Source organism: Cnephaeus nilssonii (genome assembly GCF_951640355.1).
Source record: "Cnephaeus nilssonii genome assembly, chromosome: 22".
NCBI lineage: Eukaryota > Metazoa > Chordata > Mammalia > Chiroptera > Vespertilionidae > Cnephaeus > Cnephaeus nilssonii.
Genome location: NC_137093.1, coordinates 24,401,364 through 24,414,936, shown reverse-complemented (window position 1 = coordinate 24,414,936; position 13,573 = coordinate 24,401,364). Strand labels below are relative to the sequence as shown.

At 38.7% G+C, this 13,573-nt stretch overlaps 1 protein-coding gene across 2 annotated transcripts in view; it reads left to right on the top strand.

Annotated features, from left to right (window-relative positions):
• PITPNB (phosphatidylinositol transfer protein beta) overlaps nucleotides 1-13,573 on the top strand; it is a 60,032-nt gene that overhangs the window by 4,435 nt on the left and 42,024 nt on the right. For both annotated transcript variants that reach the window (XM_079762784.1, XM_079762785.1), the window contains exons 2-4: nucleotides 1,624-1,654; nucleotides 4,779-4,924; nucleotides 13,451-13,542. In XM_079762784.1, coding sequence (XP_079618910.1) covers nucleotides 1,624-1,654; nucleotides 4,779-4,924; nucleotides 13,451-13,542 — 269 coding nt within the window. The remainder of the gene's footprint in view (nucleotides 1-1,623; nucleotides 1,655-4,778; nucleotides 4,925-13,450; nucleotides 13,543-13,573) is intronic.

Below are 13,573 nucleotides of genomic sequence, written 5' to 3'. Positions count from 1 at the left end.
TATCCTGAAGATACAGCTGAAATGACTAGGTATGGGAGGACTGTATACCAAATGAATTCTTGATGAGAATAGAAATTAGTAACCTTTGTGACTTTGAGAATGTTCATTGTCCTTAGATGACCATTATCAAAAAGACAGAGTGATGAGTGATCTCCAGTTGTCTAGGAGGAGGGAATTACAGGAGACATGTTTTGTACCTGTTGACGATTAAGGTGATGTGAGTATTCAAGCACAGATGTTTGAGGAGAATAGGGAGAGAGAAGTAGGTGGAAAGTGCAGCTAAAAAGAAGTTGGAATGAGGAAAACTATGGGGAATTTTCTATGAAAAAAAAAAAATCAAGCTGAGTTCCTTGAGATTTTTTTCTCTCCTTATAATAGAAAGAGTTAAAATACGACTTTAAATCACTGTGGTGCTGGCTTAATGGTTTGGAGGGAAAGTCAGAGAAGGACCAGGCCAAAAAAAGTTGATCTTTTGAACATCAGCTCTTCTGAGATACCCAGGATGGTTTTCAGAGTTTATGGTAGAACTACATAAAGGTACTTCATTATAAAAATCCAGAGTTAAAATGCAATGTTCTAATCTAGTTCACCATGGTATTCTTTTTTGGAAGCCGGAGCCTGTATATTGATCCTTTTGCATGTCCAACAACAAACTCTGTTGGACAAGATCAAACACATAGCAACCTTACATTGACTCTACCCTGGAAGGGGTTGTTATATTTATAAGGCTCAAAGTATTTTCCATAAAGTTTTTTCTTATTAAGTCTAAAGGACCATTTACTTGTTTTTCTCTTAATAAAATTGAGAAGTAATTGGGTAGGAAGGATCAGTTTTGGGAAGCATTCATTCATGAAATTCAAGACATCTATTTGTGAGAAGTATCCAAAAATGCACAGTATATAAATAGAGAATGAAACCATACTAAAAATTTCATGAGAGCAACCTGGCCAGACAGTGTACAAATAATACATCCTGTACCCTGTAATTTTCAGTAATGAGTTTTCTCTTGTTCTTTACTCTTCACAGGAATCTCTGCAACTGCTTTTTGGGGGTCCTGGTATAATTTATAAGTACCGCGCGCTAACCGATTGCGCCACTGGAGCTCCATGGGTCCTGGTATAATTTAGATGCTAAATGCAGTGATTGCTGACAAGCTGGAATGGTAGTTTTATTTCCCCAGTTTAAAAAACACACACCTGGCTGGTGTGCTCAATGTTAGAACACCAGCCTTCTCGCTAAAGGGTCTGGGGTTCCATTCCGGGTCAAGGGCATGTACCTGGGTTGCAGGTTCAATTCCAAGCCCTGGTTGGGCATGTGCAGGAGGCAACCTGTCCATGTGTCTCTCACATCTATGTTTCTTTCTCTTCTTCCCTCTTTCTTCCTCCCTCCACCCCTTCTAATCTCTCTAAAAGTCCATGGAAAAGATATATCCTCAGGTGAGGATTAACAAAAAACAACACTTATTTAGAGCTGTAGGCATTGCAAAGACACTCTTCCATAAATGATATCCTTGTACCATGCTATCATGGGATTTATAGTAGAAGGTCTTTTAAGCATACAGATGTGTTTTAAAGCCAGCTATTTTCTGTGTAACATATATTCTTTTTCCTTTTGTCTTTTTAGCCGTGTGGTTTTGCCCTGTTCTGTTCAGGAGGTAAGTCATGTTTGCTTCTGTATTATTTTATTGATATAGTACATTTTGGTATGTTAATCTAAAAGTTATATTTTTGTTGTGTTTATTTACCTTGACATTTTAGTTTTTTGTGACCAAAAAACAGGTTGTTACACAGATAATTGTAAATGAATTTCTGTTACATTGCTTTGTTTTGGAAGGGACCAAAGAATGTAGTTTAACCTGCTGTCTAGTGCAGAAATTCTGTCTACAATATCCCAGAGAAAGGAGGTTCTTGCTCAACTTCAGCACTTTAAGGTTAAGTCACTCGCTGCTTAGAGAAGAAGCCTACTTTACTGTTGGACTTTTAAAAACATTTGTCTGTATTTTAAACCAAAATCTGCTTCCCCATAATACTTGACTGTTGTTTAGTTTAAGTTCCTTCCATTTGAGCAATAAGAAATAGGCCTGTTCTGTCTTGCATATGGTAACCCCCTCAGGTCTTCTTATGGCAGTTCTCTGTCTTCCCCCAACCCCTTTTGTTCCATCTTCTGAGGTTACAAGGTTAAACATGTCCAGCATGTTCATTTGGCCTGATACAACATGACCCCTAGACTTCCTCACCAGCTGGTCTCACTACTGCATCGTTGCAGTTACTGCTTTCAACTGAAAATGGTATTCCAGACATGTTTTGACCAGCACATAACTGAGAGATTATTGTCTCTCTTGATCTGCACATGATACAGAAATACATCACCTGTTCAGAAGTTGCATATTTTGTAGTTTTATTTATCTGTAGTATAGCCAAGAATGAGGATAGTAAAAGCAGAAAAGACTTCAGAGAAATCAAGATATGGGTAGCAAAACACGTAAAGCCCTCTGGGTCCTTCTGTAACGTGCGCTTGCTCAGTTATCTGGTTTTCTTAGAGCTGACAGTGAATTCGAAGCAGTGAATTGGAAGTGGGACAAAACAAACTGATAACCATAGAAGTGACAGGTGACCGAAGACAGAAAGAAAAAAAATAAAATGAAGGAACTAAAAACCAATAGCTAACTGGCACTGTTTAATGTAAACTTGAAAACAGCTGTATATATTTCAGTAGTGCCTGAGGTTTCACTGTATTAAAACACTCAAAACAAGCCAGGCACTCCTATTCTTTACTTGTGTAGCTCATTGTTTGAACTTGAATGCGGAAATTGACATTTGTTTTTGTTTCTTTTTTTTTCTTTTGGTTTTGGATGTTGGATCCACTTGGATGTTGAAATCTTTCTTGGTATTGTCACCGAAAATAATCTCAGCTCTTTGTTGTACTCGTACTTAATAAATACATCTCTTGTCTTCATTTTTTGGTCTTTAAAATGACAATGACAGCTTAATAGGCCACACAACATTAGTCTCTTAAGAACACTTTTTTGGATACTGTTGTTGTTTCTGTGTAAATTTTTGTTTACTCTGTTCGTGGTCAAGATCAAATTTACCTTTTGACTTAGAGACATTTTAATCCTATTTTTAAAATATGAAAAGTACATTTTAAAGGACTTAAGGATTGACTGTAGCATTACTGGACTAAACACTGATGATTTATCATGAGAAACAAAAGAAGAAATACAACCCTTTCTACAAAAACTTATTTGATTCATTTAAAAAAATGTGCTTGGTTCTAGCTTCCTGAGAGAGAGACGGAGAAATGGACAGACAGAGAGACTGGGGAGGAGGGAGGTAGATGAGAGAAGGGAGAGAGAATGAGAATTAACATGCAAGATATCATATTCCTATGGGCTTTTTATTTTTTTTAATGTTTTTATTGATTTTAGTGAGAGCGGGGGGAGAGAGAGAGAGAGAGAGAGATTGATTGATTATTCAGTTGCCTCTGAGACACACCTGGACTGAGAATCAAACCCACAACTTGGGTCTATGCCCTGATTGGGAATCTAACCAGCGACCTTTTTGTGTAAGTGACGATGTCCAACCGAGTCACACCAGCCAGGGCCCTATGGGCTTTTTAGCTAGGAATATTTACAGAGCTTATAGCTGGCCCTATTTTTTGCCCCTCAAATAAAATGTTGGTTTTGAATGATTAGTTTTTACAGGTAGCTTTTCTTTGAAAACATGCTTATATAAAAGAAAACAAACAAACAAAACACCCACATTTTTTTTCAGGCTGTCTTCATTGGGAGGAAGAAATTTAGTCAAATTCAAAGAGATTGGAGATAGTGCCATGGTTGAGTCCTTAGGAACAAATTAGAACACAAGAACTTTGCTTTTTATCATTTATTGGAATGGTTAGTGGCTGGAGAATGGCATAGAACAATACTGCCCACTCACAGGTATTGGAGCAGACCACTGAGAATTCTGGTTCACTTTAAAATAAAATAGAAACCACTGTCAGCAATTTTTTGCCTTTTCAGGCTTTTATTATTATACTTTATATCCCTCCCCTTTATTATTGAGAATGGTATTCTGGTTTTTCAGCTTATTTAATTGGCAAAGTGACAGTTCTATACGTGCCATACCTTCATCCAAATTTTGTAAGATTACTGAGCTATAATAGATATGAAAATGTATATTTATTATTCAAAATGAACTAAGTGTCAAGATGTTTGGTTTTTTTAAGAAAACTTTTATGTAGAGGAAGAAGGAGTTCCTTTTTAAAAAATATATACATTTTTATTGATTTCAGAGAAGAAGGGAGAGGGAGATAGAAACATCAACGATGAGAAAGAATTATTGATCAGCTGCCTCCTGCATGCCCCTTACTGGGGACCAAGCCCACAACCCGAGCATGTGCACTGACCTGGAATTGAACCATGACCTCTTGGTTCATAGGTCGATGCTCAATCACAGAGCCACATCGGCCAGGCACAAGGTGTTTTTTTGATAAGTGGATATCGAAGTACATAGTAAAGCACCAGAGTGTTTGTAACTAGCAGTTTTTTTGAATAATGGAAATCTTGTAAAATATTACAGTTTCTTGAAGCTGTATGAGCATCTGGTGTTCCTCGTCCTAAACATTCATTTCTAATTTGAGTCACGTTTTCTTGTAGAACATATGTGCTAAATGGTTTGGACTTGCTTTTCTATATCTTCTATAGTAAGATTTTAGCATAGGAAGTTTCCACAGTTACTCCTGACTTACTGAGATTCCTTTACTCTTTGAAATTTCAGTATCAGGTTGGGCAGCTGTACTCAGTTGCAGAAGCCAGTAAGAATGAGACTGGTGGTGGAGAAGGAATTGAAGTCTTAAAAAATGAACCTTATGAGAAGGATGGAGAGAAGGGACAGTATACACACAAAATTTATCACCTAAAGAGGTAAGCCGCCTATTCACATTTGATACTTAATCATTATGTTAAATAATTAGGCATCAACTACTCGACTCACTTATTAAGCCTGTAATACCTAACAACAAAACTGATATATCACTTGTATCATTTTTTGTTTTCTACAACAAATGGGATCATACTATACATATGGTTCTGCAGTTTGCTTTATTTTTTATGCAGTTATATATTATGAACATCCATGTTATTGTTTAATGTCCATTTCACTCTTTTTAAAACTGAGTAAAATTTCTTAGTATGGACATAGCGTAGTTTACTTATCCATTCTCTAAATGATAAGCTGACTGGGTTGTTTTTTGGGCGTATTCCAGTTTTTGTCCGTTACAAATAGTATTTCTCTGAACATGGTTGTACATGTCTTTATGCCTTAGGGTACTATTTCGCCATAAGAAATCTATGAAACTAGGATTGCTGAAAGGACATGCTCATTTTAAGTTTTATTTTTCTATCTTTTTAAATTTGGCCGATTTGATACTCAGAAAATAATCTCTTATTTAACTGTGCATTTCTTTATTAGTGAAGTTGTGTCTCCCTCCTCGGGGTGATCATGGGGCGGTAGCCAGGCCCCTGACCAATCACATCGCACCCGCCTTGGCTGGCCTGGCGCCAGTGGGTGTCATAGTGTGGTCCCGGATGGTCGTTCTGCTATTCGGCCATTCGGTTGATTTGCATATTATGCTTTTATTATATAGGATAAGAAGAACTTCTCTCAGGCTTTTCGTGGGCTAAATAAAGGAAAACCTTGGCTCTCTGGATGCTAGCCTCCAGTGCACTCAGCCTTCTGGAACCGCTTCTTCATTCCATAATACCCTTTGGTTTCACCCTTTTATGCACTCATTTATACCTCGTGGCAGTTCTGAGAAATAGTCAATATACACATTGTACATAAGAAGATCCAAAGTCACGCAGCTAAGAAGTGGTAGAATGGTGACTGAGACTTGCTTTTTCTGATTTTTAACCCCATTCTTTAGCCACAAGTAGGCAGTCCCAAGTGCCTGACAGCAATACTCAACCTGATGAAAACGGGTGTCCCATGAGAAGGGAAGGAGAGGGTTGATTGGATGGTGAGGGCTGCTTAAATGCCCTTATAAGACTAGCCTTGTCACACAATGATGGCAACTGTGGATGGAATCATGGAGAGGCATGAAACAGGAAAGGAAAGAAGGGGGCAGTAATGGATCTCAGGCAGTATGGCCGATAAAGCCACTCTAACAGTTATGAAAAACAACCAAAAACTTATCCGTTAATAAAGACAAAACAGGGACCCACTGTCGCTGTAGTCTGGGAGGAGGGAACAATCACGGGGCAAGGGCATTCAGATATCTACACTCAAAGTCAACAGTGTCATACAGAAGGCAGATACCCACAGGAAAACTGTATTCTGGAAGAGCAAAGAATCATTTCGTAGTAAGTCCTGAGGCCTTCGCTGTGCTATAGGAAAGACTGCAATTACGACAGAGGGCTGGCAGTGCAGCCGGTCAGATAGACTTCAGTACCTATAAGGGTGTAAGTTCAGCATGCTGAAGGCATACCCATAGTTCCTAGAGAGTCTTAGCGCTCTCTCCCTAAGGAAATTAAATGAATATGTGTCCAGCAATAGATGTTCCCTTTCCCAATATTTATTCCATTGGGTAACCTATAGAGTGCTCTGGTACAGCATCAATATAATTGCAGACTTGGCAGACTTGGATGGGTAAGGTAGTTGACTAAGGCCACCAACACCTTATTTTACATTTGAGATACTGAGAGTGTTGAGCTCTACTTTACCCACTGTAATGAAGGTCTCTGGATTCCCTGGCCTGTATGCCTTCCTATTTCAGCAAAAACACTTGTTGGTAACATGTATATACTTCATCTCAATCAGAAAACTGAGGAACAATCTTGGCAAGGTATTAAAAAATCCAAAGTTTAGTGACCATCTCGAGGAACATTTCAAATGTCTGGTTTCCTTCACTCTTAGATAATATTCTTTTTATGGGATAGTGAGGTTCTTTCCATATCTTCGGATTACTTTCACTAGTAAGGAGTTGCCCATGTCACTAGTAAGGAGTTGCCCATGTCACTAGTAAGGAGTTGCCCATGTCACTAGTAAGGAGTTGCCCATGTCACTAGTAAGGAGTTGCCCATGTCACTAGTAAGGAGTTGCCCATGTCACTAGTAAGGAGTTGCCCATGTCACTAGTAAGGAGTTGCCCACGGTAATTCTAAGCATAGGATTTAGTACTTGGTGTGTTCTTAACAGTGTGCTGGCCACTGTAAGTGCTCTAGGTGGAAGCTCATTCATTTCCCATAGCACCCTTTTCTAGTGAGGAAACTTAAGATCCAGAAAGGTTTAAGTGGACCCTGTGTTGTTGCTGTTTGGTAGTAGAGATTGGACATGAACCCAGGCAGGCATTGTGACTCCAGAACTTGCCCTCTTAATCACTTGGCTCTACTGCAGAGCCCTGTGGGATGGTTAGAATATTTTCCATTTCCTGAAGTGAACTGCAAAGGACTTCACAACGAAATTCTTCCAAACCCACGATTTCACCATATCCCATTTTCTTATGTCTTTAAAGTCTCAAGTCTTTTAAAAGTTAAACTTAGCATGGTACTCAAGATTTTCACATATGCTCAGTTGTAATAGCTGTCCAGAATAAAGACCTTTGGCTCTTCTAAGTAAGCTAGTCTTTGTCTTCCAGACTGATCTGGTCCAGCCCCTTAGGCTATTTTTCTAATGATTTTGGGTCCCTCATAACCCGCTCAGCTTTCTGAATACAGCTTAGATCTGTCTTGTGTGGAGGCATTCCTTGATACTTACATTCTTCCCTAACCTCCATCACTTTTTGTCACTCTACTCAGTTTGCTTCCTAGACTTGTACCCCACTTACCATAAAGTTTGAGTATGTTTCCTTAAGTTGTTTAATAAGCACTTAATGGTGGATGGTGGGGAATTGACAGTATTTATTGGGCCAAAAATTTGGAAGCAAGGCAAGACAATGTGTTGCAACTTTTGAGACAGTATTTCAGAGAAAAACTTGTAGTTCTCCCGAGACCTCATCAGAACTCTGACCAGACCTTTTGTGGATTGTTTTTTCTCCCTTCTTGGGGAAAATTGGGTTTGCTTTTTTAAATTTCTCATAAATATTGCTTTCACCATCTTCAGTCAGTCCTGTAATATGGAGAATTCATAAAGCTTTGCCCACTCTAGAATGGCTTTGTTCTTCAAAGGTTAAAATAGCAGAGGTTTTATTGAAAATTGTTTTAAAATTTCATGTGGTTCAAGTTAAGAGCTAATTTTTATAAGCAAAAAGATTCATCTGCCAGGAAGTAAAAGTTATGTGTGCATTTAAAAATGAGAAGCTTAGGCTTGGCTGGTGTGGCGCAGTTGGTTGAGCATCATCCTGTGCACCAAAAGGTCTCCTGGTCAGGGCATATACTGAGGTTGTGGGTTAGATCCCTGGTCAGGGTGCATATGGGAGGCAACCCTTTGATGTTTCTCTCTCACATCGATGTTTCTCTTTCCCTTCCTCTCCAAAATCAATAAAAATATATTTAAAAATAAATAAAAGCAACCAAGTATAGATTTTTTTTTAAAAAAAGGAAGTTTAAATCACCTGATGAGCATGCAAAGATTAATTTTAAGTGATTTATGTTCAGAAATCACTCTGAATGAGGATAAGTAAGAAATTAATAAATAGCCTAATATAGTAATTTGTTCTTGAATTGAGAATTAGCCATCAACACATAATTTTTTTTCTTTGTATATATGTAGCTCTGAGTTTTAATTTTGCACAGGTAAAAGTTTTCTAAATCAGGAGTGATCCTATGCTTCAAGAACATCAGAAATATTACTGAAATACATTGTTTCCTCTTTATGGTGCACAGTGACCCTTAACATGGGTTTGTACTGCATGGGTCAACATATATGTAGTGGTGGTTGTTTTTTTCCAATAAATATACTGTTGGTCTTCTGTTTCCCCAGATTTTGCATCTACGAATTCAACCACAGAGGGAAAGCATTGCTTTTATTATTGTTATTATTATTATTCTCATTATTGATTTCAGAGAGAAGGGGAGATAGAAACATCAATGGAGCTTCCTATCAGATATATGATTTGCAAAATTATTTATTGTATGAGTTGTTTTACTTTCTTGATAGTGTTGTCCTTTAAAGCTCAAAAAGTATACAGTTTTGATGAAGTCCAATTTACCTATATTTTTCTTTTATTTATGCTTTTGTGTCATTGCCCATTCCAAGGTCACAAAGATTTATCTGTTTCTTCTAACAATTTGATAGTTTTAGCTCTTAGATTTAGCTCTTTAATCCATTTTGAGTTAATTTTTTCCACTCTATTCTTACCCACTCCTTTTAATTTTCCACACAAAGCCAGAATGATCTTGAAACTTAGATCAGGTTGTGTCATTCCCCTTCTTAAACCCTTCAATAGCTTCCCATCATATAAAGAATAAAATGCAAATCCTGTGGCCTATACGATGGGCCCCTGTGATCTGTCTGCCCCCTGCCTACCTCACCATCCTCAGCTAGTATCCCTCTGTTGCTTGTTCACTACAATCTAGCCCTGCTTGGGGCAAATGTGGGAGGCAATCGATCTATGTGTCTCTCTCACGTGGCTGTTTCTCTCCATCCCCCCTCTCTCCCATCCTGCTCTCTCTGGAAGTCACTGGAAAAAAATATCCTCAGGTGAGGATTAACAACAACAACAAAAAAGAAATGATTAGCCAAGTTACTTATCTCAGGAACAGGATTAAAAAAAAAAAAAAAAAAGGAATGCTCCTAGATCAGGAGAAGTTCAGTGTACATTATGGTCATTTATTATGTATCTTTTAAGCCATATTAGCCCTTTGTTTTCTGGTGCCACCGTGACAAAGTCCTCTCCCTGCAAAGCAGACAGGTTCACAACCATTGACCTTAGATTAGATCTTAATATTATCTTCTCTGAAGACAAGCTTAGATTAGATCTTAATATTATTTCCTCAAGACAATTGATAAAGCACTTGGGTTGAATTTTACCCCGAAGTTAAATATTCTTAAATAACCTTCATGTGTGGGGAAGCTACGTGTTGGCAAAGAAACTTTGTGCTCTTGGGCATAATGCTATGGCTGACTTTCAACAGCTGGAATCTAGAGATGTTTACATTGAGGTAGGTACTTTCATCAGCATTGATTTATTATGAGAGAACATTTCGTGACTAGTTTGGGATGAGCAAGAGGGAGAATGTCCTTCCTAATTTGTTTTTGAAGGCCTGACTCCATTTTGTTCATTCAGTTCATGTATGTTCCTTTTCTGAGACTGTAAGATTCCAAAACAGAATTTCCTTCATTTTACTGAAGTGACTTCCTAAGTGATACTGAGGTGGAAAAACAATGTATGTGCTATGCTCTCAGTTATAGATATAAGTGGCACACTTGAACTGCCTTGTTAGGAATATGTTAAAGCTGCCATTAATGAAAATTTCTCTCCTGTAAAATAGAATTGAAATTTAATTTTATTTACTCCATTTATGCATTTTTCCCAAGTTTAGTCAATTACTTCGATTCATTGAGGGAGGGATGTGCTTGTTAATGTGCTTATGTTAAATGTAAAAAGTCAGTAAATTTGAAACAAAATTGGCTCAAAGGTTTGGTTGAGCCTAACTAAGTCAAAACAAAATGAATTGTTAGAATTCGTATCGTGAAAATAGCATCCTGGAAGTAAGATAATAGGCAATTCAGGGGCAAAATGAAGAAATATTTAAGCTTTCTTATGTATTTGGCTGTTGGGGCCTTTAATGGCTGACTACCAATTTTCTTCTGTTTGGGCCAGCAAATTTTAGAACTTTTGATGAATATCAAGGTTTTCAGAATATTGGGCACTCTTATAAAGAGGAGAGAGTCAAAATATGTTTCTGAGCTAGTACACAGCTATTTTTCCCCCTGCCTTTTTCTAAGTTGACCAAATGAACCATTGATAGATCTGTTTGTCAAACTCTCAGAGAGATTAGTGATCTTGTAGTTTGTATTTTTTTAATTACCCACATCCTATATAATCCTATATAATAAAAGGCTAATATGCAAATTGTCCTCTTGACCGGGAGTTAGACCAGGGGGTGGGGCCGGCTGGCCAACTGCCAGTGCTACCTCCCTTCCCTGGCTGGCCCTGCCCTCGATTGCCGCCCCCCCCCCCCCCCGCCACGCTGATTGGGGGTAGGGCCAGCCAGCCAACCCCCTGTGGCCCCTCCCCCTGACCCATGCAGCCCAATCAGATCAGGGCGGGTCAGTTGGACCCCACCCGTGCACAGATTGTGTACCAGGCCTCCAATGTATTATATTATACTCTGATTAGACCTCTCCCACATTTAAAGGGGTTTTAAGTAAAGGAAGAAATAATTTAACTGCTAGATATTGGTTGACTTTTAATGTGATATTATTTTCAGTTCTCCCAGCTTCATTTTTCTGAAGTTTTACCCCCTTGCATGAGTCTTTCCAAGATTTGAAAAGAGTAAGTGCTCAAAGAATGAGCCCTTCTTCATTATTATCTTTTAAGGATGTAAGGCTGCAGGTAATCTCTTTATGCCTTTGGAATCGAGCTTGTACTGCCATCCTATCTAATAAAAGGGTAATATGCAAATTAACCATCACTTCATCACAAAGATGGTAGTGCCCAGTTCTCTCAGCCCCGCCGGAGTCCCCCAGTCCTGGTGGATGGGGGGGGCACGACCGCTGAGAGCGGGCAGCGTGAGTGGCCTGGTGGAATGCTTGCTTCGTTGCTGCAGATGAGTCTCTGGCCGTGCCCAGCCGCAGATGGGCCTCTGGGAAGCGGGTGCGGAGCGGCCAGGTCCCGCAGAAAGCTACTGGCGCACGGATTCGTGTGCAGGGCTACTAGTATGTAATAATAGTACTTCAGCTTTTCTTTTCTGGTGATTTGATTTGCCACAATAGTGGAAGCTCCAAATCATGTACCTGCTTTTGTGTTCTGAAGAGATAACAAAAGGGCTGTTCATACTACCTCTTCTGTAACCTCACAGCTCTCTGGCTAGTGTGGGGTTCCTTACATCTAGTCTCTGGTCAGCTGCTCAATCTTATTATGGGGCCAGAAGTGCATTCTGGGTGCCACATTTCCTTAGTTTGTTCTTTCTCTTAGTTTAGGACATTAAGTTGTGCTTGAAAGTTCTCAGAGAAGCAGCTCTGATATAGAGAAAAATATGTAATAGGGCTTATAGTTGGAGGATATAGTTGTTTGGTTTTGTGTGTGTGTGTGTGTGTGTTTCTGGGTTCTCTGTTCTGTTCCATTGGTCTATATGTCTGTTCTTGTGCCAGTACCAGGCAGTTGTTTTTGTTTTTTTAATTCTTTATTGTTTAAAGTATTACATATGTCTCCTTTTTCCCTCATTGACCTCTCCCCGGCCACCCCCAGCCTGGAGGATATAGTTTTGACATACAGTTATTTAGCCACTTAAATGTTGGTTATATGAGTGCTTACCTCACAGTGTTATTAAGGGATTTAAGTGAAGAAAGGCCTGTGAAAGTACCCAGCTCCATGTCAGCTTATAATTAAAAAGCGGTAACTACCATTATTTGAGCACTCCTTGTCCTGCACAGTGTGCGAGACACGCTGCAAGATATTATCTGATTGAATCCTCTCAATGACCCTGCAGAGTAGGTAATAGAACTCCATTCAACACATGAAGTTCAGAGAGCCAAGTAAAATGCCCAAGGTCATACATCTTTCAAGTAGTGATACTGCGATTTGAATCCAATCTGTGTGAAAAGCCTGAGCATGTAAAACTGCTTTTTTTATGATGAAATAATCATTTAAAATGGTCATTTCATTTGCATTTTTTGAAGACTAAAAGACTGATGTATCCATTTATTTGTTTACCAGTTGTATTTTCTATTTGTAATGTGTTTGGATATCTTTTGCCTGTTTCATCTTTTGGGATCTTTCCTGATTATCTTAGGAATATGCACAGCCTCATCCTATATTACATATTTAACCCTTCTCTGACTATACTTGAGGCAGCAAGTGACATTCATCTTCCAAACCTACAAAATTTGACACTTGGATATACTTTCATATCTCATTTTTTATAATTTTTTTTAGGCTTATTCTGTAAACTGTGTGAAGTCTTTTTACTCAAGGATACCCCTATTCTGGGCTTCTTTTTTTGCGTTAAGAGACAGTGTAGTGTAGTCTTTACACAAGAGAACTTCTGTGTTGTGTTATGTGCAGGTTGAATGGCTTCATCTAACTCTTAGGGAGATAGATCAGAAGCTCATAAGAAAGAATTGCTTCTATTTTTAAAAAATATTGTATGCGGTTAAACATATAATTATTTTGTTGTTTTTACATTCATTTTCCACTTGATTACTTTGGGAACGAGGAGAAAACTGTTGAGCTCGTGAAGCTTAGAATATAATCACCTTTGATTACCATACTCTGGGAAGCAGCGTGAAAGCTGCCAACAAACAGGGATGGCGCTGTTGAAAATATATCCACTGTTTCTCTCCTCACAGCAAAGTTCCTGGATTCGTCAGATTGATTGCTCCCGAGGGCTCCTTGGTGTTTCACGAGAAAGCCTGGAACGCATATCCCTACTGTAGAACAAGTAAGCCTGGTTCCCAGCAGCCATTCCCCCC